The following is a 26,559-nucleotide window of genomic DNA, read 5'->3' on the forward strand; positions in this document are numbered from 1 at the left end:
TAAATTATGGTCTTAAAGGAGCTGGGCGGGTATCCGCGGAGGTAAAAATGTTAAACGGTTACGGGAATGGAGTAGAAAGTTCTCCTATTTTTATGGTTTTGGACGGGAACGGGGGCGGGGTTTTTAAACTGTTGTGGGGGCGGGGAGGGTACACTCGCCCAAATCCGCCTTCGTTGCCATCCCTTCTTACAGTATTTGTTTTGACTTTTCGGATAACTAATTTGGAATATCTAAAAATAATATAGTGAACAACTAATATGGGACAGAGGGAGTATTTGTTTTGACTTTTCAAAGTGGACAATTAATTTGGAATATTTAAAAATGATATAGTGGACGATTAATATGAGGCAGAGGTAGTACAATTTTTAAAAATTACGTTTTAAATTTAATTTGTTTTTATATTATTTTTAATTAATTAATTAATATTCAATTATAAATTTAATTAAAATCTGATTCAAAAATCTCGTGTAGATTTTACGCTCTCTTCACATCTAAGTCACCCAATTCTTTTGAAATAGGTATCGTTCTCACGTTTCGAGTACTCTCACGCTCTGCACGCGCTCTCGCTCAAATTCTCACTGTTTATAATTTAATTTTGCCGCTCTCACACTCCCGCTCTCGCTCAAATTCTCACTGTTTATAATTTAATTTTGCCGCTCTCACACTCCCACTCTCGAATTTATTCTCTCTCCCGCTTTATGTGACTTAGTTTCATATTAGAAATTCAATAAATAGTTTTCTAAGTATCTTACCCGGGAAAAAATACTAATAATAATAAAATAAAATAAAAAATATTACTTCTTTTATTATAACAGTAAGTTTTTACACTTTAAGAAAAGGCTGGTTATTTTATGAATTAAAAGTATAAAATGACAATGACGGAGAGCCAAGTTGCCATTAAAAAATTAACTACGGAGCCACCACCCTTTGCAAAGGGTCGGATAATTAAAGGTAATCAACTACTGTATGACCTTTGGAAAAGCCATGGGATACTGGCTCCAACTTTTGGGTTTTGAATCAGACACAAATTGCAACTCCGTCGTGATAAGAAATTTCATAAGAGTCATGGCCCCATGGCAAGCATATATATAAAAAAAGCAAAAACCATAGCAGTTTTATTCACTAAACCGTACAAAATGGCAGAGAACTGTCTTCCTTCCCCTCCACCAACAAAGCCAGAAACACCAAACTCGCCGCCTCCGGCACCACTCCCTTCAGCTAGCACCGATCTTGAAGCCTCCCAGGATGCGCAGAAAGAGGGTGAACCAGAAGCACCAGCAGTACGGATACCAGTTCTTCAAGTAGCTCTGGATCATGATCATGATCATACCCACCCCAATCAATTGAATCACTTGCAGTTAATGGTAATAGCATTTTGCTTTCAATCTGCAGCAGAAATTGCACTTCAATCACTCCAAACCAGACTCCCCATAGCCTTCCACTTCATGCGTCTCGCCATGGTTGTTTCTGTAGCCACACTTTGCATCACCAAGTACATCCCCCGGCCCAATTTTTCAATTAAACTTTAGAATTTAATTGAATACAAAGCAATATTAATTTTTAAGATGCTTGATTTTTCTTGTCGTATGTATTGCTTAAGCTGTATTAATGCTATGGTATTTCTTTGAAAATTTTCGTGTAATGCCTGAAATCTTCTTCATAGTATAGTATGTTGTTATGTTATTCATTTCTATGAATGACGATTGTTGATAAAATAAGGATCATTAACGTCAACCACATGGTATCTCTCGAATTTGAAACTGATAATGACTAGCTTATGTTCTTCTAACTTTGTATTTGAAGGAAATGGAGGTAACTAGAGAAGCAGAAGCTGAACCTATGGTTTGAAAGATGTATGGATTCCTATACAGGTACATGTTCTGTTATCCAACATTTATCTGCTCAGTTTGTTGATCATATGTAGACTTCTTGATTGGATTAAATTAAGTTTACTTGATAAATAAAATCTCTTTATTATCCACTACTTCAGTGTTTAAAATTTGTCCTTACAAAATTAAACCCAAAGGATCGCGTAATACTGTTGGTGATTATTCTATTTAACAGTGTGTTTTTCAAATATTTTACTTCTTTGTATTATAACAGTTAAGTTTTTATACTTTTAAGAAAAAGGCTCGTTATTTATCGATTAAAATTACAAAATGACACTAACTTCCAAGCCCTTCTGGTGTGGACTCTACCTTCTCTTTTTTATGAATAGTTCTCATTTTGCTCGCCATTATCAGCTTTAGCTTTGTGGTAAGTTTGTATCAAAAACAAAAATTCATGATTAGTCATTGTGTTACTTGGAATTTCTGCCATAGAATTATGTGGAATCCTTAGGGATCATGTTTATCCCATTATTTTGGACAAATGGAAAGTTGACATGTGGCGAGTTCCAAGGTAACTTGTCACTCCCGATTAGTTCCAGAAACTGGAAGAGGAATGTTACCCTACAAGCGGTTTCACATAACATTCAGTATGGAACCACTCAAATCTACCACGTGGCACTAAAGACCAGATCAAGAGTAAGGGAAATCTGGTGAGATGAGAGCCCACCATAAGAGCATATATGGTCTATTACTGCCACATGGCAAACATCTAGAAAGCCATGTGTATCTTTGACCTAGTCATCAAGAATGGAAACTTCCCGCTCCTATAATATCTCCTACTTTGTAGGAGTCACTCCAAGAATATCATGTAAGAGTTATGACATGTAAAGAATGTCAAAAGTGGACTTATGTCCAGATTCATTGAGGAATTTTAGGAAGTTTTGCTAGATTATAGCAAAACTACTTGAAATAAAACATGAGTGGTTATTCAAATTAGTAGGGGACGTGTATGTAATGTAGTATATACATAATACACACACACACACATATATACACACACACACACACACAATTCAGAATTTTAGGAGAAAAAAGATTCGTTAACATGAAAAGGAAACCACCCACTCCTAAAATATTTCATATTTTATAGGAGTTGCCCCAAATATCATGCAACTACTATTTCATAGAAGAAGTGTTTGTAGAATGATATACGAAAAGGAGAATATATGACCAGGTTCATCAAGGGAAACTTTAGGAGTTTTTGCTAAATTATAGCAAACTACCTAATTGAAAATGTGGGTTGGTATTCAAATTTAATGAGAGATGTGTCCGTATCATGGTATATATATATATATATATATAACTCAGAATTCATAAAGAAAAAGGACTCTGCTTACAAGAAGGAAACCACCAAGACATGAGAAACTTGGCAGTTCAGAGATAAGCCAAGTGGAAGGTGTAATTGTTGCTGGAATTGCCGCCTTTCCATCTGGGCAGTTCCAGAACGTGGGTAAATGCTTGTAATAAGCATTCAACCAGCAAAACCACTCCTTCAAAATTGTAATTCATGGGACATCATGTTTTTACACGTGTCAATACTATGAGAAGACTAAGGGAGACATGAGATACTTGGCAGTTCAGAGACAAGCCAAGTGGAAGGTGTAACTGTTACTGGAATCGCTGCCTTTCCATCTGGGTAGTTCTAGAACGTGGGTAAATGTTTGTAATAAACATTAAACTAGCAAAACCACTCCTTCAAAATTGCAATTCATGGGACATTATGTTCTTACACATGTTAACACTGTGAGAATATTAAGAAAGACATGGGATACGTGGCACTATCCGGACCTTCTAGGTGGAAGTTTTCAACTGCTGCTGGAACTGCCACCTTTCAATCTGGGCAGCTCTAGAATGTGGGAAAATGCTTGTAACTTGCATTCAACCGCCAAGACCACTTTTTATAAGTTGTAGATCACGAGAGAATATGATTTTACATGTTTCAACACTATGAAAAGACTGGGGAAGATCATAGGACACTTGGCAGCCCAAGGACAAGGCAAGTGGAAGTTACTGGAACTGCCACATTTCCAACTCCTGCAAGAATACTCTATAAATAGAGCACTTTGGCCTAACATGCAATTCCTGCTCAGCGCACACCATACATCAATACAACATCTTTGCTATTTAATTTCAATCTATGTATTTCTCATTCCAGCAATGAATTTATATAATGTTTAATTTAAGTCCAGCACTTTGTTATTCCATGTAGCTCTCATTCTAGCAATTAATTTTCATAATGTTTGAGTTAAGTCCTGCACTTTTTTTTTTTTTACTATTTTCTAGCAAGTAGTTTTCAATACTTTCAATTACAAGTCCTGCACTTTCTTTCTTACATTTCAGCAATTACACTTTAGTTGTTTTATTTCAAAGTCTTGCACTTTCAATTCTGTCTTACTTTCCACTAGCATTAGAACAATCCCGAAGTCCTTTTTCAAGGCAAAAATAACCTCTGGAAGTGGTCATTCCAAGCTTCCTTTCAATCACCTGGTCCCGATTACTTTTCATTGGAATATTGTTTGGAGCTCCCCTTTGGAACGATAACAGTTCCTGATATGCCCGCAACTCACTTCTTTCCACTTGCCTAGAAAGGACCACAATTTTTAAGAGCCAAACATATTGGCACGCCCGATGGGACATCTAGACAGATTGTTCCATGGCCGGTGGAAGAAGGCAAGGCATGTCTGTCTAAGACCTTATCGAAATAGAAAAGATGCAAGCTATTGAACTTCTAGTGGAAAGTTTACGAGTTGCACCCGAAGAAAGAGATATGGTTGAAAAGTTTGCTCAAACAATGGCAAACGGGCCTATTATGGATAACATCCGCATAATGGCTATCCAACAAGATATATATGCTCAAGATCAAACATTCTCAAAAGCGGAAGTTAAAAGATTCGGTAAACCGAAGCTCTCATAGATTTGAATCTATGTTAGAACGGTATAGCCTCTAGGCCAAACAATTCTGAAGGGACTCAACAATCAGCATTTCAAGTCAATAAGCTGGATACATTTGTTGAAGGTAGTACCTCTCAACAACATGTAAGTGCAGTCTGTTCCAATGACGCAAACCCACATTCCAGTAGTACATGTGGTCTCTCCAGTGACGCAAATGTCCATTCCACAATTAGTGCCCATGCCAGTCACTCAGCAGGTTTTTGAACCCTCCACCGATGGTGTTTCCATAACAGACTTGGCATGATCAGCCTGGCCAGCCGTTTCCACACCACATTCCTCAAGGAAAACAGAATGTTTCACTTATGAACACTTAGCCAGTAGTAGCTACACCTCCAAGGTCACACATAGTTATTCATATGGCAGTTGGGGGGTAACCTTTTCCAATGGAGCCATTTCTAGATCAAGAAGGAAGAAATAGTTAGAGGAACAACCTTCTAGATGCTAACCCACTGTCAATGGCAGGTGAGGGGTAGCAATCTACCTCAAGGTTGGCCAGATAATAATCTTCCACAACCCATGATACTTGATAAGGGCCAATTTACAAAATTCCTCCAACAAGAGTTTGGCTTAACAGGAAGGGGTGGAAGACCAGCTTATAGAAAACCCTACCCAGAGTTCATTGATGAAATTAAATATCCAGGGAATTTCATAATTCCAGAATTTACAACATTCAGTAGAAAGGGCGAACAGTCCACATTGGAACATATCAGCCGTTTCACTGCCCAATGTGGAAAAACATCAGCCAATCCATAGCTGAAGGTACGCTTGTTTCTAAATACACTGACTGGCTATGCTTTTAGGTAGTATTCCAACCTTCCAGCCAACTCTATCCAAAGTTGGCAGCAGTTTGACAACCTGTTCCATACTCAGTTTTATAGAGCTGAGCCTGAAGTATCCATGACAGACCTTTCCAGACTTCACTAACCACCTGGAGAGTTAGTGGACAGTTTCCTTTCCAGATTCAGAAAGGCCAAATACTAGAAAAAATGTGAAAATGGCTGTGAACGGCTTAGAGTTGGAACTTTGTAAGAAATTCGAATGAGTACAATTTCATGACTTATTTGACTTGGCCAGCAGAGTGGCCAAGTATAAAGAACTGCTTCATGAAAAGTATGACCGAAAAACCTCTTCCAAGGGTACTTACTATCGTGATCCTAACTATAAAGTGTTTGCCATGAAGTGAAAGGAGATCTTGAAGTCAATATGTCTAAGCTCAACATTAAAAAGGCATATACTTGTGAGGCCTTGGCAAAACCAAAAGCGGCTCCATCCAACTTGCAGGCCGCTTCCAGTTCCAAGTTGGAAGGGATAGACTCTTCCAAAAGCTATTCTTTTTACATTTCCAAAGCTGAGTAAATTTTTGATTTGGTTGTGGCTGATAACCAATTAATTTTCACAACAGGTCACAAGATGTCAACGGCCTCCGAAATGGTTGGGAAAGAGTTTTACAAATTCCATAACTCTTGGAGACATTTAACTAATAATTGCGTGATCTTCCGGAATATTGTACAAAAAGTAATAGAGCTGGCAGGTTGAAATTTCCAGAGAAATCAGAAGTGATGGGTGTTGATGGAAATCATTTCCCCAAGTTTGTTTCAGCAAATGTCATTGCCTTGGCTTCGAAATACCCTAGGCAAAGGTCCGGCGGACCCAAAAGCCAAAGAAAAGTTAGAAATTCCAGAGGTAGCAATATCTATGGAAAGGATAGTTGCAGAGTTAGAAAAACAACTTCTGCACGCCCAGATAGCCCTAATTCGGCAAGGTTGCTATCCAAAATGCAAAGGTCATTATGAAGGAGGTTAAAAAGACCTTTAGAAAGATAATCAAGTAGAAAAACTTTCCAACGACGACCGTGACAGAAAAGGAAAGTGCAGAATAGAGTTGTCTTCCAACTGTTGGAAAAGGCTATTATTGTAATTATTCCAGAAAAGAAAAGCCATATCCATTCTGAAATGAGGTATTCCTATTAAAGGAGACCTGCAATGGAGAGATGTGAATTCTTTCCTAGAAGTATAGCAAGGAATATGGTTTCTTATGAAGGGACATCATGTTCCAGTGGAAAGTATAGAAGCACCAGTGGAAGGTATGACAAAAACTTAAAAGTTACATTTATTTCAGACCAAGGTTGTTTTTAGAAGTATGGGTCAGGAAGGGAAATGATCTAAATCCATCAATATTGAAAAGCCAGCTTTATGAAGAATATAGGTGTCTCAATTAGTAACTAGGTCCTTTCCATTTATTGGCCTTAGAATTACCTTGCCAATTTGATGATTTCCAACTCCAATATTGGCCAAGACATTTAAACACGGAGGCTGATGATTTAGCACAGTTAGCCTCTAGAGTAAAAGTCTCACCGGGTATGGAGGAAACCTTGATCACAATCAAAAGAATGACTCTTCCCTCTGTAGAATCATGGTATGAGATGGCAGGACTCTTCTATTCTGATGAGCCAGGAAAAACTATTCCTTCCAAAAGAACTTAGGAGATATTCAATATTGATGTGGACTGGATGGATTTAGATGATTAGAGAATGCCTATTCAGATAAGGAAAGCCAAATTTGCATATTGTAATACCCCCTAATTTCAAAACACGGGTTGATCAAATCCGCGCACAAAATCAAGGAAATATCAAAGCAATTAAAGTATTTCAAACAAGCACAGTACAAAAAGAAATAAAAAGAATAAATAACTCGCTGAAGGGAATCTATTAAATAAAAGTTTTATTAATAATTCTCCAAAATTTACAACTCGGGAATCCTGTAACTTAAGGACCCCTTAACCAAAATCTATTATCCAGAAGTTCATTATTAAATACTGACATCAAATGAAATGATAATAATATCCTACTTTTAAATAAACTGAAAGAATGGATAAGTCCTTCAGTTGCGGATCCTCAAAGACTTGGAACTTCTTCTAATAACCTGAAAAATAAATTGTGGGTTAAACCCTATGAGCAAGCTCTCTCTACCAGGCCTCTGAAAACCAATAAAAAGATCATCTCTGATTAAAGCCAATTCTAATAAAGTTTTTATCTTTAGTACACCATGATATGCATATATATATAATTATATATACTACATTAGTCACATCTATTACTAGGTTCACTAAATTCAAAACTATTAAACAATGATTAAATTAACAATCATTCCTAGACCAATCCACAATTCATATTTCTTTTAAAAAGAAACTCCCTTGACCATAAATCCATTATAGACAATTATTTAATCATTTAAACAATCAATTATAATAAAAGGAAAATTATATTAAATTTCAAATCCCGATAATGATTTTTATTCACTAAATCACACAGCCAATATCTAGGCTTTGACAAATCATCCATGTCTCTCGCAGCATTTTTTTTTTTTTTTTTTTTTTTTTTTTGCTATAAATAAAAGAATATACTAACCTTTAAACACTAGATTATTCTAATGCAATCCTAATCCAACTGATACACACAATAACCCTAGATAGAATTTTAATCATCTAGCACATAACAATTTAATTATGCTTTGGCAAATCAACCATGCCCTTATAAATATATTTAGTTATATATTGGCAACTCAACCATGCCTCCTTAAGTATAATTATTTATACTTTGGCAATTTAACCATGCCTCCATAAGTATTATATTCATACAAATATTTAGGTAATATTTTTAATCATTTGGCAATTCATCCATGCCTACACTTTAACCATGAATCACTTTAAACTTAACAAAACGCTAAATCATACATAACCATCTCATGAATATTATACGCATAATTTAATAATCAACCTATCAACATATACCAAATAAGAATGATAATATTAATCATCTTAAATGATATATATATATATATATATATATATATATATTCATCCTTCCATACAACTTATAAACAAACTAAACTATATATACACATATATAAATAATTATATATATATATACACACACACACACTTCTTTCCATAACAAATTACTAATTTATTATATTTACACAAATTAATGCTACTAAATATGTCAGAAATAGTTTCCCTTATATATATATTCATCCTTCCATACAACTTATAAACAAACTAAACTATATATACACATATATAAATAATTATATATATATATATACACACACACACACTTCTTTCCATAACAAATTACTAATTTATTATATTTACACAAATTAATGCTACTAAATATGTCAGAAATAGTTTCCCTTAAATACTCCATATCGGTTTAAATAGTTTTTCGACATTGTCTTACTAAAACGTAAATATCTCCTAGTAGGATGGAAATCTGATAACGAAATTAGTAACATAGGAAAGAGGACGAAAAATCCTTGAATTTGAGCTCAAGAATGACCCAATTTCGATTTAAGATGACTAAGTTATGACCGTTTTAATTTTATGTCACAAACAGACAAAATAATTGGCTGAGCTCAAATGCTACTGTGAGCGCGCCCACACTGGATTAGCTCACTTGAGCTCACACAAATGCACCCACACCAGATTAGCTCACTTGAGCTCACATGTATGCACCCACACCAGATCAAACTAACTATATTAAATAAATCATATGGCGTAGACTAGTGGTTACACCAACTTATCATGCACCCGATCACACTGGATTAGACACCAATTGATTATATATATATATATATATATATATATAATAGACGCTGCAGTGGTTAATGGTGGATCAATTTTCAACAAAATATATAGAAAAGTAAACCAAATAAATTCCTAAAATACCACAAAATTTCAAAAAAATACAGAAAAATTCCAGAAAAATATAAAAACCCTAATTAATCCTCTTGGGTCATAATTCCACCTATACATTGATTTTAAAATATATATACAACACCTATATATACAAATAAAATCCAATAATCCAAACTAATTTTTTTTAATAATTCCTACTTTTAAATAATCCTATCTAAACATGATTTAATCAAATAAATTAACTTAATGCTTTTAAATAATCCGTTCTAACTGTGATTTAAATTAATAATTTAATTAAACCTTGATACTCAAGGTGAAATCCTTATGGGTTCTAAGAGGAAAGATAGAGAAGAACTCGCCTGAAGGTTTCAAAACGAAATCGACGCTTCAAGCTTTAATTATCTCTTCCAATCGAAACGTCCACCTTCTCAGATCCGATCTTCTCCTTGTCAGCCCTTCTTCGTCCTCTCTCTCTGCCTCCTTTATTTTTCTAACGTGTAAACTTTTAACCCTAAAGTCTTATGTGTATATTTATACACATTAAAATCCAAATCCTATTCCAACTAGGACCCTTCAATAAAAAAAACATTCTTTAAATAATATATATCTATAAACATATATTTTATATATATATATATATATATATATATATAATTAATACAAAAATGATCATTTAAATAATTAAATAACCATGGGCCTTTATTAATTAACCCAATAAGGCTTCATACAAGCCTAAGACCATATCTTTTGGTTCAACTTCCCTTAAGCCTAAATCCAATTAATTTAAATAAACCAAATAATTAAATAAACACTTAAATAAAAAATAAAAATAAAAAAACTAAAAACTAATTACACATAAATAAAACAATAAATTACAACCAAGTCACACCATACCAATAAAATCAACACGCCAACAATTCAATCAATAATTAAGCACACACACAACAATCATCATATCAATAATTCACGAAATATAAATAAAATAAAGCAATTAATCTAAGTACTCAATAAAACTAATCAATACAAAAAAATGAAATAAACGCAATTAATTCAAATTAAAGCAAATAAATCATTTAAAAAATAAAATAAAAGTAATTAATCCCAATTAATAAATCTTTTAAAATATCGGGGTATTACACATATAAAGAAAAACTTCCCATCAAATGAGGTCTATAACATAAAAGCATGAATTCCTTCCAAAGAGCTTGGCAAGGAATGAAGTACCTTTTTAAGACCTATTGCGTCCCAATAGAAAGTACAGAAGTTCTAGAAAAGGACGCAGCAAGAATCATGAAAATCGTAATTATTTCAGGTCCAAATTGACTTCAGAGGTATGGATCAGAAAACGAAATGAACAGATTCGTCCAAGGATGGTCAAACCTCCTACCACTCAACCAGAAAGATGAAAGAAAGTAGACCATCCAAAGTTTCCTATACGTGAAAATTCAGCCTTGACCCGTTCTAAAAAACGTAGACTTCAAAGAAAAAGGGTTAAAAGGAGGAAACTATGGGAGAAGGATCATGGGTGGACTAAGAAGTCAATGGAAGTTAAAAAATCTTCAGACCTAACTGGACGTCCAGCAAGAGGAAGGGATGGAAATTCATATGACTTGTTTGATCTAGTTTCAGAAATTGGAGGTTCCCTGATAAAAGAGAATTTTTAAGCAAAAGAAGGTGCATAGATGAAAATATCTCATAGTTCCACCAGTAATAAGAAAATCCACTTTGAAAGTCTACCATATGAGTTCTCTTGCAATATGGTGATGATTCTTCCATTAGGCTTCAAACCAAAACCGGATCAACCTACTTTAATAGAAGGGGACGTGGTGGATACAAGTCCTCATCTAGAAGTCCTAGACCTGCAAAATCTGAACCTTTTCCAGCTAGAATAAGCAATGACATTCAAGTGGAAGATGTCTCAAAAAATAAGACTAAGAAAACTCAAGAGGAAAAGAACAACCTAAGTTTAGCCGAATACAACTAGGTCACACTAGTGGAATTAGAGGATCTTGACAAGGTATGTCTTAGTGCCTTAAATCATGTTACTATTCAAATGAAGAATGTCATGAAGGCATACAACAAGAAGGTCAAAGGAGACTTAGTGTGGAATGTTCAATTCTCAATTGGAATAAAATGTCAAAAATATGAAAAAATGGATTCCAAATTGGGAAGGAATTTTCCTTATTAAACGAATACTTGGAAGGGTTGCATCTCGATTAATGGGCTTAAATGGTATTCTTCATCCAATTCTCATTGAAAGGACATACCTTTAAAAGTACTTCTCTTCCATCTATGAAGTACGTGAGAAGGAAATGTAGGAATCGGCCGAATGAACGGGCAGTGTGAACTTTCCAACCTAAATGAAAGTGAAAGTTGGATGGTTGAATAAGGTACTGTGAAAGATGTTTACTTTCCAATGGCTAATTCACTGACCATGTTTTTTGAAATTTATCTAAGTACCTAGAATGGTCATATTGAATAAAACAAAAGTACGGAAAGGCTAAATATTATTGCAAGAGGTACTTTTGCTAGTTCAGTTGGAATCTATACTTAAACTTCAAACCACTTCAAATAGTTAAAGGCCGAAGTTTTCTTTGGCTAGTTTGCTGAAAATTTCTAAGTATGATGTCTAGTTTAAAGGTATAGAAAATGAGCCAACTTACATGGCCCAAGCTTATATTGACTTATACTTAGACTTTTTCTTAAAATCTTGCTTGTTTTACATGCATTTCCTATTACTAGTTAGTTTTATTTTCCAAAGTGCAATCTGAGTTGTGAAGAATAATAGATGTTACAATAGCAGCCACTATGGAAAGTTTTTGTCACATGCCAAAGTCTCGCTCAAAATATAAAATTTCACACCTTGTGATCGAGTACTCCACGATACATGGAATTTGGGGGGCAAATGTTTATCCCATTATTTTGGATAAATGGAAAGTTGACATGTGGCAAGTTCCCTTAGAACTTGCCACTCCAAATTAGTTCCAGCAACTAAAAGAGGAATGTTACCCTACAAGTGGTTCCACATAGCATGCAGTATGGTACCACTCAGATCTATCACGTGGCACTAAAGACTAGGTCAAGGGTAAGGGAAATCTGGTGAGATGAGAGCCCACCATAAAAACATATGTGGTCTATTACTGCCACATGGCAAACATCTGGAAAGCTATATGTACATTTGACCTAGTCATCAAGAATGGAAACTCCCCACTCCTATAATATTTCATAGTTTGTAGGAGTTTGTGGATATGGTTCAGCCACGTCATCAAAGGTCAAGTCAAATAGTCAACACCTTGACAAGATCCACCTCAGCAAGGCGAGCAGTAGTTGACTGTTGGGCCTCAAACTTTGACCCAACATTCTGTCGATAGACCCCTGGCCTTGAACCACGAGCCAATCTCTTTTCAGTCAATCGATGGGCCTTGAACCTCGATCTGGCCTTCACAATTTGTCGATCGACGGGCCTTGAACCTCGATCTGACCCTATCACAATTTGTCAATTGACAGGCATTGAACCTCGATCCAACCCCATCACAATTAATCGATCGACGGGCCTTGAATCTCGATCCGACTCCATCACAATTTGTCGATCGACGGGCCTTGAATCTCGATCCGACCCCATCACAATTTTTCGATTGACGGGCCTTTGATCCGACCCCATCACAATTTGTCGATCGACGGGCCTTGAACCTCGATCTGACCTCATCACAATTTGTCGATCGACGGGCCTTGAATCTCGATCCGACATCATCACAATTTGTTGATCGACGGGCCTCGAACCTCGATCCGACCCCATCACAATTTGTAGATCGATGGGCCTTGAACCTCGATCCGACCTCTTCACAGTTTGTCTATCGACGGGCCTTGAACCTCAATCTAACCTCTTCACAGTTTGTCAATCGATGGGCCTTGAACCTCAATCTGACCTTATTGACGATCGACATATCCTGAACCTCGAACCAATGTAGCCGTAAACCATCGATTGATGGGCTTTGAACCTTGATCCAAGTAACGAAGAGTTATGGTAGGGCTCTTCGAGTGACAGTGGGATATAGAAGGGATTTTGGAATGGAGGATGGAAAATTAGTAATGTCTTGCCCACTAAGGCAAGACCCAGTTTGAGGATAAGAGTAAGAGACAGCTGGAATAGTACAATTGCCTTTACAGCCTGTCATTCTTGGATTATTCAACAGGAAAGGTACACTTGGCAGTTGATCCAAAAATATAGGGATTAGGGCATCATGACCCAAATTGGCATGATTCTGACCCGCTCTAAAGATGGAGGCCCAACAATGTACCATCTGGATGACCTAGGGCTATAAAAAGGAGGCAGTGACAAAAGAAGCGAGTAAGAACTGACGGCAACTTCTTCCCTACCATTGCTCAAATTCTCTTTCTGGATTGATTTTCTTTCCCTTCTTTCTACCCTTTTGCATTATTCACATTGCTGAGTGGTATATTCCCAGACTTCTTTGACTCTTCCAGGACCCACGAGAACCAAGTATCTACAGAGTTATTCCAAGAATATCATGCAACAGTTATGGCATGTAAAGAATGCCGAAAGTGGACTTATGTACAAATTCATTGAGGAATTTTAAGAAGTTTTGCTAGATTATAGCAAAATTACCTAAAATAAAACATGGGTTGCTATTCAAATTAGTAGGGGACGTGTATAATATGGTATATATATAATGCACATATATATATATATATACACACACACACAATTTGGAATTATAGGAGAAGAAGGATTCGTGCACATGAAAAGGAAACCACCCACTCCTTAAATATTTCCTACTTTATAAGCGTTGCTCCAAATATCATGCACCTACTATTTCATTGAAGAAGTGTTTATAAGAGGATGTACGAAAATGAGAATATATGACCAGGTTCATTAAGAGAAACTTTAGGAGTTTTTGTAAATTATAGCAAACTACCAAATTGAAAACGTGGGTTCGTATTCAAATTTAATGGGAGACCATGTCTATAGCATGGTATATATATATATGTATATATATATATATAACTCAGAATTCATAAAGAAAATGACTCTACGCACAAGAAAGAAACCACCAAGACATGGGACACTTGGCAGTTCAGAAACAAGCCAAGTGGAAGGTGTAACTATTGCTGGAGCTGTCGTCTTTCCATTTGGGCAGTTCTAGAACGTGGGTAAATACTTGTAACAAACATTCAACCAGCAAAACCACTTCTTCAAAACTGCAATTCATGGGACATCATGTTCTTACATGTGTGAGAAGACTAAGGAAGACATGGGACACGTGGCACGATCCAGACATTTCAGGTGGAAGTTTTCAATTGCTGCCTTTCGATTTGGGCAGTTCCAGAACGTGAGAAAGTGCTTGTAACATGCATTCAACCGAAGTCCTTTTTCAAGGCAAAAACAACATCGGGAAGTGGTCATTCCAAACTTCCTTTCAATCGCCTAATCCTAACAACTTTTCATTGAAATATTGTTTGATACTCTCCTTTAGAACGACAGCAGTTCCAGACACATGCACAACTCACTCCTTTCCACTCGCCTGAAAAGGGCCACAATTTTTAGGAGTCAAACATATCACAATAAGAATCATAAGTTTCATGTAATACTCCAGAAGAGAGAGAGAGAGAGAGAGAGAGAGAGAGAGAGTTGAAGGCAGACGTGGACGAGATGGTTAGGAAAAGCGAGGCAAAAGAGCGGAGAAAGACCAATGAGGACAAGATAAGACGGGTTAATTCGGAAACGGGAAAGATAGAAGAGGGAAAAGTAGAAAGAAGAGGACAGGTGATCAAAGTGAATCAATGGTAGGATTGCACGAGGGGACCAAGGAAGGCATTAATTAATCCTTGGTAATACTTTCCTGGGAAAGTGGTATACAATTAATCAACAACATCCGTCTTCACACCTTAGTCAACCACCTGGTCTATCCAACCTTAAATGGATTGTGGATCTCATGTAATTATGGAATTTTGTTTTTATATTATTTTTAATTAACTAATATTCACTTATAAATTTAGTTAAAATCTGATTCAAAAATCTGGTGTAGATTTCCCTCACTTTGATATACAGACATTAGAGATTCTATAAATAAGCTTCTAAGGTATCTTACTGGGAAAAAAAAATAATAATAAAAAAATAAATTCAAATATTATTACTTCTTTTATTATAACAGTAAGTTTTTACACTTTAAGAAAAGGCTCGTTATTTTATCAATTAAAAGTTGACGAAGAATGTAGTTGCTATTAAAAAATTAACAACGGAGCCATCATCCTTTGCAAAGTGTGGGATAATTAAAGGTAATCAACTCCTGTATGACCTATGGAAAAGCCATGGGATACTGGCTCCAACTTTTGGGTTTTGAATCAGACACAAATTTGCAAGTCCGTCGTGCCAAGAAATTTCATAAGAGTCATGGCCCCATGGCAAGCAATGTATATATATAAAAAAGCAAAAACCATAGCAGTTTTATTCACTAACTAAAACGTACAAAATGGCAGAGAACTGTATATCTTCCCCACCACCAACAAAGCCAGAAACACCAAACTCGCCGCCTCCGGTACCACTCTCTTCAGCTAGCACCGATCTTGAAGCCTCCCAGGATGCGCAGATAGAGGGTGAACCAGCAGTACGGAAACCAGTACTTCAATTAGCCCTGGATCATGATCATGCCCACCCCAATCAATTGAATCACTTGCAGTTAATGGTAATAGCATTTTGCTTTCAATCTGCATCAGAAATTGCACTTCAATCACTCCAAACCAGACTCCCCATAGCCTTCCACTTCATGCGTCTCGCCATGGTTGTTTCTGTAGCCACACTTCGCGTCGCAAAGTACATCCCCCGCCCCAAGTTTTCCATTGGAGCTCGAATGCTAGAACATGTGGGGGTCTTATTCGGAATCGCAGCCTTCTCTATAGCTGTCACGATATCTTTTCCACTGTGTCTTAAGCTCACCACTTGGATCATCTTTGCTCTCTCCCTCCTCGCCATTTTGGTCTGTAACGCCCCCCAAATTAAAACCTCCACTTCTTGGAAGGACTTAACTTTATGGAAGCTTGGCGAGAGAGAGAGGAAATAAAAGGCTTTTGATCCCATATTCTTACAGAAAATGGCAATCATGGAAGATTCAAACAAACAAATGTTGTCAACAGAAAATTAAATAAACAATGGCAACATCTTTTATTGTACAACTTTTTTTTCCTGCTTAAGCTTGGACTCCATCTGTATTGCAGAATTAATATTATGTGTGAACATGGTACGTAGGCCCCACTTTTATTTCTCACTCTACTCTTCTTTCTCTATTTTCAAAAGTGAATCCGATGGGATGATGATATTGTTCTTACACTAGTTCCCCCATTTGGTTGCAAGGTTAACTTATCCTAACAAATTTTTCTTATTTCAGAATCTTGCCGTTATCCGGCTTTGGCTATCTTAAAGCTCAACCCATCCGTTAACTACATAGGCCCCACTTTTCTCAACTTGGTACTCCTACATTATACTCTACTAAACATTGGTGTGAAGAAGTAAATGAAGTTAGTTACGGAAAAGGGAAGAGAGAGTCCACAATTTTTGGGGGCATGAACGCTCTCTTTTTATTTTAAAATTTTCTTATTTTAAAGAGTTTTTTTTAAAAAACAAATTTCTTATTTTAAAGAGTGTTTTTTTTTTTTTTTTGAAAGTTAATAAGAGTTTTTGTTATTAAATAGCATGTCATGCACGCTAAGCAATGTTTCAAGAGCCCAGAGTCCATTTTGGTTAATATCATTTACCTTTTTGAACTTCTAACTTTTTTTCTTTTCTTTGCACCCTTTAACGATCCATCTTTTCATTTTCTTGATTCTCGGGGTTTAGATAGTGCCCTCTATGTTTCCTTCTGATTGAGCCATGGGCTTAGAGTTTGGTCTGTTTTGTTTCAAATGAACTTGGGCTTTCTCTTGGATCCTTGCGATCTTTGAACTCATTTGGGATTGTTTTTCAACCGTCTAAAAGTGCTTTTATTTTTAAAAATTACGCTTAGGTGTGTTTGGTAATTATTAAAAGTGCTTTTAATGAGTACTAATTTTAACTTAGTAAAGCTTCTGAATGAAGCCCCAGAATTTGGAAAATTTTAAACTACCTTATGAGTAGAGTGGTTGTATATTTTAGGTAATTATTTTTTCATAGACAAAATTATCTTTTTTTATTATTATTTTTTATAAAGACAATCTCAGCCATTCTTTTATGAAGTTATTGTTGAGAGAGATGACAATAAACAAACACAACGGAATAATTCTTCTCCCTATATGCAAGCAAATATAGTATATCTCTACTTTTATATGTGCTGAAAATAATAGAGAATAAATCAATCACACCAAGTCACAAGAACACAAACAATTTTTTACGTGAAAAACTTCCCCAATGTGAGGAAGAAAAATCACGGGACCTAGTCCAGTTAAAATCTCCACTATCAACCAAATAATGGGTACACAAAGTCTTCTCTAATCGCAATTAAAGGATACAAAACATCTCATTAAGATAGCAACAATTTTGGCAAAAAATAAAGAGAATTGGAGAGAAAAATACAAAAACCCGGTTACTGTTCACGGGCACGAATCACTGTTCCTGGGCTCAAAATTCGATCTTACTGTTCAGATTTTAACTCATTGAGTCGTGAACCTCTCCTCCAAATTTCAGCTCGATCAGACCACGGACGAAGCGGGATCGGACGTTTAATGAAATCTGGGCAGAATAGAAAAACCTGCGTTTTTCTACCAAAACCCGGTTACTGTTCACGGGCACGAATCACTGTTCCCGAGCTCAAAATCTGATCTCCACCGTTCAGATTGTGCGTCACTGAGTCGTGAACCTCTCCTCCAAATTTTAGCTTGATCGGACCACGGACGAAGCAGGATCGGACGTTTGATCAAACCTGGGCAGAATGAAAAACCTACGTTTTTCTTCTCTTTGTTCTTTTTCTTGCTGCTAACCTCTTTCTCTTTTTATACTAACTTCCTTAGGGTTTTCTTTTCCCTAAAGGCTGGGCTTTGGGCTTTTAATAAAACCCACTTGGGCTTTCCTCCATATAGAAGGAAATAAACCCAACAAATCTCCCCCTTTTCGACTATGTGGAGGGAATCGCCATCCCGGCAATCAAACAACAAACTTCAAGCTTCTTTCTTGGTAATGTCTTTGTCAACATATCAAAGCCATTATCATCAGTGTGAACCTTCTTAAGTTCAAGTAACTTATTGTTCAACGCATCTCTGATCCAATGGTATCGTACATCAATGTGCTTAGATCTTGCATGGAAACTGGAATTCTTAGCAAGATGAATAGCACTTTGGCTATCACAAAACAACACATACCTCTGCTGCTTGAAACCAAGTTCTCTCAAGAACTTCTTTGCCCATAGGAACTCTTTAGTCGCTTCCGTTGCTGTAATAAACTCTACCTCTGTCGTAGAAAGAGCAATACACTTCTGAAGTCTTAATTGCCAACTTACAACCCCACCTGCAAAAGTGATCAAATAATCCGAAGTAGACCTACGAGTATCCACATCCCCTGCCATATCTGCATCTGTGTAGCCAACTAACAATGGTTGTCCGTTTCCCAAACCAAGTCTCAAACTGGAAGTGCCTCGAAGATATCTCATGATCCACTTCACTGCATTCCAATGCTCTCTTCCCGGATTTGACAAGAATCGGCTAACTACACCAACTGCATGGGCTATATCTGGTCTTATGCAAATCATTACATACATCAAACTTCCTATTGCTAAGGCGTAAGGAACTCTTTCCATGTCTTCCTTTTCCTTATCTGTAGAAGGACATTACTTTGTACTCAATCTGAAGTGGGTAGCAAGAGGAGAGATAACCACTTTAGTGTTGTCCATATTGAACCTCTGAAGCACTTTTTCAATGTACTCCTCTTGTGACAAATATAACTTCTTGGCACTCCTATCACGACTGATTCTTATGCCAAGAATTTTCTTTGCTGGCCCCAAATCCTTCATAGCAAATGACTTACTCAATTGCTTCCTCAACTGGTCAATCCTTGAAGCATTCATGCCAACAATCAACATGTCATCCACATAAAGCAGTATAATAATAAAATCATCATCAGAGAATTTTTTAACAAATACACAGTGATCAGAAGTTGTCTTCTTATAGCCTTGCTCCCCCATAACAGACTTAAACTTCTTATACCACTGTCTTGGTGCTTGTTTCAAACCATATAGGCTTTTCTTCAGCTTGCACACATAATCCTCTTTCCCTTTCACTTTGAAACCCTCTGGCTGCTTCATATAAATCTCTTCCTCCAAATCACCATGAAGAAAGGCAGTTTTCACATCCATCTGCTCAACTTCCAAGTCAAGACTAGCTGCTAGGCCGAATGCTATACGGATCGATGACATCTTTACGACTGGAGAGAAGATCTCATCAAAGTCAATATCTTTTCTCTAATCAAACCCTTTGACAACCAATCTAGCTTTGTATCGTGGCCGTGAAGATAACTCATTTTGCTTCTTCCTATAAATCCACTTATTTTCCAAAGCTCTTTTTCCTTTAGGTAGCTTCACTGACTCAAAGGTGTGGTTATCATGCAATGACTGCATCTCATCTTGCATGGCCTCAACCTACTCAATCTTTTGTTCATCTTCTATGGCTTCTGCAAAACACTGGGGCTTTCCCCCTTCAGTCAATAACATATACTGCTCTGCTGAATACCGAGTGGAAGGACGTCGGTCTCTGCCAGACTTCCTGGATGGAATCACTGGTGGAATCTCTGGCGTTGTCAACTGTTCATCAATCTCAACATCTCCCTGAACCTGTAAGGGAACATCCACATCACCTGTACACTGGTGGTCATCTTGACTGTCATTCTCAACCTGAGATGGCAGATTCTTCAGAGGAGCTGGATCCATATCAGTCAAGATATCACGTTGTTGAGACATAGATTTCCCTGCTTTCTCAATATCCTTAATCGTCTGATCTTGTACAAACACGACATCTCTGCTTCTCATAATTTTCTTCTCAACTGGATCATAAAACTTGTACCCAAACTCATCTTGGCCATAGCGAAGGAATATACACTGTCTCGTTTTCACATCAAGTTTGGACCTTTCATCTTTTGGAATATGCACAAATACTTTGCACCCAAAAACCCGCAAATGATTATAGGATACATCCTTACCTGTCCAAACTCAGTCTGGCACATCAAACTGTAGAGGAACACAGGGTGTAAGATTCAACACATGAACAACTGTGCTCAATGCCTCCCCCCAAAAAGTTTTGGCAATTGGGCTTGTGAAAGCAAACATCTCACTCTTTCAACCAGTGTCCTGTTTATCCTTTCTGCTACGCCATTCAACTGAGGAGTTTTAGGAGTTGTCTTTTGATGCCGGATACCCTGCTGTCTACAATACTCATCAAAAAGACCAGAATACTCTCCGCCGTTATCAGTACGAATACATCTCAGTTTCTTCCCAGTCTGTCTCTCAACTAGGGCTTGGAATTGCTTGAACACTGCTAACACTTGGTCTTTTGAATTCAAGGTATATACCCACAACTTCCTTGAATAGTCATCTATGAAGGTCACAAAGTATCTAGACCCACCAAGTGTTCTCGTCTTCATAGGGCCACACATATCTGAATGTACCAAATCCAGTATCTCTGACTTTCTCGAATGAGGGGAATTCTTGAAGGAGACTCTGATCTGCTTCCCTGACAAACAATAAGTATACCTTTTCAGAAGTGTACTTTTCAGTCCACATAGTAGACTTTTCTTCCCTAGTAGAGCTAATCATTTCTCACTCATGTGAGCCAGTCTCTTGTGCCACAATTCTATTGTATCAGTATCCTCCATCGCATTAACAATGTCGTTGGAGATCTTTGTTTACAGAACGTACAGTGCAGAATGCTTCATACCTCGAGCCACAACCATAGCACCCTTAGTGAGCTTCCACTGGCCATCACTGAAAGTGCTGCAATACCCTTCATCGTCAAGTTTACCTGCAGAAATCAAATTCAAACGAATGTCAGGAACATGCTTCACATCTCTGAGAACTAACTTCGTGCCATTATTCGTCTTCAGATACACATCCCCAATTCCAATGACTTTAACCAAGCCATCGTTGCCCATCTTTACTGTTCCAAAATCACCAGATTTATAAGATGTAAAGAAATCCTTCCAAGATGTAGCATGAATGAAGGCATCATTGTCAATCACCCAACTAGTCTCATGGTATGCAACATTTATCATCTCATCATCATAAACAATGAAGAAGTCTGCAAGAGTGGTGGTAGCAACTATGTCATCACCATCTTTGTCATCTCCATTCTTCGTTCCCTTCCCTTTCTCATTCTTGTTTTCTTTCTTCAATTGCCTGCAATATTTCTTGATGTGTCCTTTTTTCCCGCAATGATAACACTCAACATTTGCAAACTTGTTGAACTTGCTTCTGTTGTTATCTCTGTTCTTCGGACCTCTGCTCTTACTTCTCCCCCTCTTTTCTATAACCAAGATCTCTAACTGTGAAGAGGATTCCTGTGTTTTTCTTCTCATCTCTTCATTTAGCAAACAACTTTTGGCCATATCCATTGTGATTACACCTTCTGGAGCGGAGTTAGACAATGAAGTTCTGAGCGTCTCCCACGAGTCCGGTAATGAACCAAGCAACCATAACCCTTGTATCTCATCATCAAACTTAATACCCATTTCAGCCAGCTGATTAATAATTCCTTGGAATGTATTCAGGTGATCAAATAAAGGAGTCCCGTCCCGGTATCTCAAAGCCATCATCTGCTTAATCAGAAACAATTTATTATTTCCAGTCTGTCTAGCATATAGTTGTTCAAGCTTACTCCATAGAGAACGTGCATGTGTCTCTCCACTAATATGGTTCAAAACATTATCATCTACCCACTGCCTGATATACCCACACACCTGTCGATGTAACAAAGTCCATTCCACATCAGATTTGTTTTCTGATTTTTTAGCACTAAACACCGGTAGGTAATAATCTTTCACATAAAGAAGATCCTCCATTTTTCCTTTCCATATGTGATAATTTGAACCATTTAAATTAATCATTCTACTCGTATTTGCTTCCATAACTCAAACTGCCAACTTGGCAATCTGTCAACCTAGAGCTCTGATACCACTTTGTTGGGAGAGATGACAATAAACAAACACAGCGGAATAATTCTTCTCCCTATATGCAAGCAAATATAGTATATCGCTATTTTTATATGTGCTGAAAATAATAGAGAACAAATCAATCACACCAAGCCACACGAACACAAACAATTTTTTATGTGGAAAACTTCCCCAGTGTGAGGAAGAAAAACCACGGGACCTAGTCCAGTTAAAATCTCCACTATCAACCAAATAATGGGTACACAAAGTCTTCTCTAATCGCAATTAGAGGCTACAAAACATCTCAACAAGATAACAACAATCTTGGCAAAAAAACAAAGAGAATTGGAGAGAAAAATACAAAAACCCGGTTACTATTCACGGGCACGAATCACTGTTCCCGAGCTCAAAATCCGATCTTCACCATTCAGATTTTAACTCATTGAGTCGTGAACCTCTCCTCCAAATTTCAGCTCGATCAGACCACGGATGAAGCGGAATCGGACGTTTGATGAAATCTGGGCAGAATAGAAAAACCTGCGTTTTTCTACCAAAACCCGGTTACTGTTTACGGGCAAGAATCACTGTTCCCGAGCTCAAAATCTGATCTCCACCGTTCATATTATGTGTCACTTAGTCATGAACCTCTCCTCCAAATTTCAGGTTGATCGGACCACGGACGAAGCAGGATCGGACGTTTGATCAAACCTGGGCAAAATGGAAAAACCTTCGTTTTTCTTCTCTTTGTTCTTTTTCTTGCGGCTAACCTCTCTCTCTCTTTTTATACTAACTTCCTTGGGATTTTCTTTTTCCTAAAGGCTGGGCTTTGGGCTTTTAATAAAACCCACTTGGGCTTTTCTCCATATAGAAGGAAATAAACCCAACAGTTATTATCAAATATGATAATATAAGATTAACGGATATTTATTGTAAAATTAGCCAGGCAAGTGTTTCAAAAAATATTGTTACTAAACTTGTTTAAAAATAATTTAATTATAAAAGTACTTATTATAATATAACACCAAACGTTTCTTTTATTTTTATAGCAATGCCAAACGGGATCTTTCTGGCTATGTTTTATCGTGTGCCCATCGGGCTTGTTTTGGCCTATGAAGGCTATGACGTTTAGGGCTTGGGTATGCCCCAAGTATACATTTATATTCATACTTAATTACCGAAAATAATACAGAAGAGCTTGTTCGCTTCACTTCAGGAACTTAGAAAAATGCACAACTAAATTATTCAACCATCAAAAAAGAAATTCTTTCTTTGGTTAAATGCATTTATAAATTCCAAGATGATTTAATCAATCAGAAATTCTTGTTATGCATTGATTGTAGTGCTGCTAAACAAGTACTGGAAAAAGATGTAAAGAATTTAGTTTCCAAACAGATATTTGCTGGTTGGGAAGCTGATTTATCTGCTTTTGATTTTTCTATTGAATATATTAAAGGTAGTTCTAATTCTTTACCTGATTTTCTAACTCGGGAATTTTTGCAGGGTTCATGAATCAGCCCCCTCATGGGCAGGGCCGGGGTAATACTCCAAAGGCTCGTGGCAAAAACAAGGCTAAGGCCAAAGTGGTTATACCACTAAATGATTATCAATTTTCATATTTGGATCATGTTGCAGATCTGCTCAGCACACCTCCTAAAGGCAACAACAGTTCACAACAGAAACAACAGAAACCAACCATGAAAGAGGTTCTTGAACAAGAAACTCCATGGATACCTAATCAAAGGTATATTCAGACAGAATTGGTACTGGATTCTCAAGATGAGCAATGGATGCCAGATCCTTGGGAAGTTAAATCCAGATATTTCCAAACACAACAATATGCTGCACCGGATGGTCGCCATAGATATATCTATGAAGCCATTCTTACTGAAACTTCCTCTGTGGAAATCAACCACACGAAGCAATTTTCGAATTCCAAAGATAGTCCTCTTACTTATAGTAAAGCTATCTTTAAGAGGCTTATAAGGCCTAGTGACTGGGGATTAAATCCTAATTTGCCAAGGAAAATATCCTATGGTCATAGTTACAATTACTGGGATTATATCTCAGCATGGACATATTCATTCTTTTATGAAAATCCGAAGCATAAGCATTCTTGGTTCCTCAAGATATGCCCTCAATCAGTTAAGGCTGATTTCCCAAACTGGGTTATATCCTGGTGGGCTATATTTGGCCCTGATCTGGATATTTTGCCAGAATCAATTCAGCAGCTATACTTGCCATGGCAACAATTTCATCCTCAATTAAGAGGAAATGATAATATTCCTATAGGGAAATCCACCATATTGTTCTTTACTGAATTTGGAATCCCTTGGATTTGGAAATGGGATTTTCAATGTGGTTATACCACTGACAAGTTACCAGTCCTTCAGAGGATCTTTTATTACAGATGGTGGTCAGGCATGACTCAAGACCCTATTCAAGCCCTCCTCCATCTTATCAGAAAGAAAACGATGGAATACATGGATAATGTTCCAAAATTAACTATTCCAGAACCAGAAATCTTTAACCCATTTGAACTTGTTAAAGATATGATCAGAAAGCAACAACCATTAATTACCGAAGCAAATTTAATGGTTAAATGCATGGATTTTATGAAGAACAAATTGGTTCAAACTTTTGATTCTTCCACACCTACAGTATGAGATGATGCATCCATGGTGTCAGTCTCTAGTCAGACTAGTCAAGAAGGTAATCAGTTTTCCTGTCTAGCTGGTTATGCACAAGATCCCAATGAAGATCTTATTTCTGAAGATGAACCCACAGTAGCTGATTATTGGGACTCCCTCACTGGCCACTTAATGGAAAAGATGAATCCACCCAAAAAGTAAAGATTCCTCTTATCCTGCCGACAGAAGAAGACAAAGCACTTTTCCCCCAAGTCTTTGATTCTACAGTATTTCCTTAATCAGATGCCTACTTTCATCAGATAAGGAGACAGCACTTAGTGGTGGGCCGACCGACTGCGCATTATTCAAGCACACGATCCCATGCACTATGCGGACTTCAAAATGTTAATTTCAAGTCCATTTTATGTATAAATAGAGGGCAAAGTTTCCCTTCAATGTATCTTTCAATTTTCCTTTCTTCTTCTTGTAATATGTCTCTCTGTACTAGTTTGGGAGTTTAATAAAGAAGAAAGTTTTCCGTAAGTCTGTTATTTCATATAATCTTTGTCAATTATTGTTATATTATTGTTATTATATTATATTGTTTACAATTGATCCCTCGCCGTTTTGGTATCAGAGCCATGATGGCTTAACTCTTTATTGTTAATGCTTATTAGGTACTGGTAACATGATTATTATCGTAATTATGTAATGACCAATAAGACTACTTTTCTGTCTAACTTATGTTTAAACCAGATTCAATTATGGGTCGTCCAAAAGTCGCGTTGGAATGTTTAACCCGCTTTTTGCATTAAATTGCTGCACAGGGTATTGTTTCCAGTAAATCGTTGACAGACGAGTAATAGAATCTCTCTTAAGCAGAACGACGACAGAATAGTAACTTACTGTTCATTATATAATATTATAATATTTATACTATGCAGACCTCAAAGCATTAACAATATTTAACAGACATGTTAAAACCATCTTCCTCCTCTTCAGGAGTACAAGAAAATCAGGATTCAGAATTGATAAAAAATACTGAATTAGTGGAATGGACCAATGTTCAAAATAGATTGAATAAATGGACCATCCCTCCAGTAAATGCTAAGAGCATTTACAAAATCGGAATGCTTAATCTCGCTGATCTATGGACTGTCAAGACCATGGAACAGACTATGCAATTAAGCACTCAAGACACAATAATTAAATTGTTGTCTTCCCGTGACCTTCAGAGGCACATGCACAAATATAAGTACATCCATATAGGTTTAATTCA

General features: G+C 36.9%; 1 protein-coding gene across 1 annotated transcript in view; it reads left to right on the top strand.

Annotated features, from left to right (window-relative positions):
• Positions 1-25,793, top strand: part of LOC132285374 (uncharacterized) — a 42,870-nt gene extending 17,077 nt beyond the window's left edge. Inside the window, exons 8-9 of the mRNA XM_059787554.1 lie at positions 1,804-1,871; positions 24,154-25,793. Of these exons, the coding sequence (XP_059643537.1) occupies positions 1,856-1,871; positions 24,154-25,316 (1,179 nt within the window). The 5' untranslated portion in view covers positions 1,804-1,855 and the 3' untranslated portion in view covers positions 25,317-25,793. The remainder of the gene's footprint in view (positions 1-1,803; positions 1,872-24,153) is intronic.
• The last annotated feature ends 766 nt before the right edge of the window (positions 25,794-26,559 follow it).

This window comes from Cornus florida, unplaced genomic scaffold, assembly GCF_030987335.1.
Source record: "Cornus florida cultivar Cherokee Brave unplaced genomic scaffold, ASM3098733v1 CherokeeBrave_3.0.0_Hap2_Chr11, whole genome shotgun sequence".
Classification (NCBI taxonomy): domain Eukaryota; kingdom Viridiplantae; phylum Streptophyta; class Magnoliopsida; order Cornales; family Cornaceae; genus Cornus; species Cornus florida.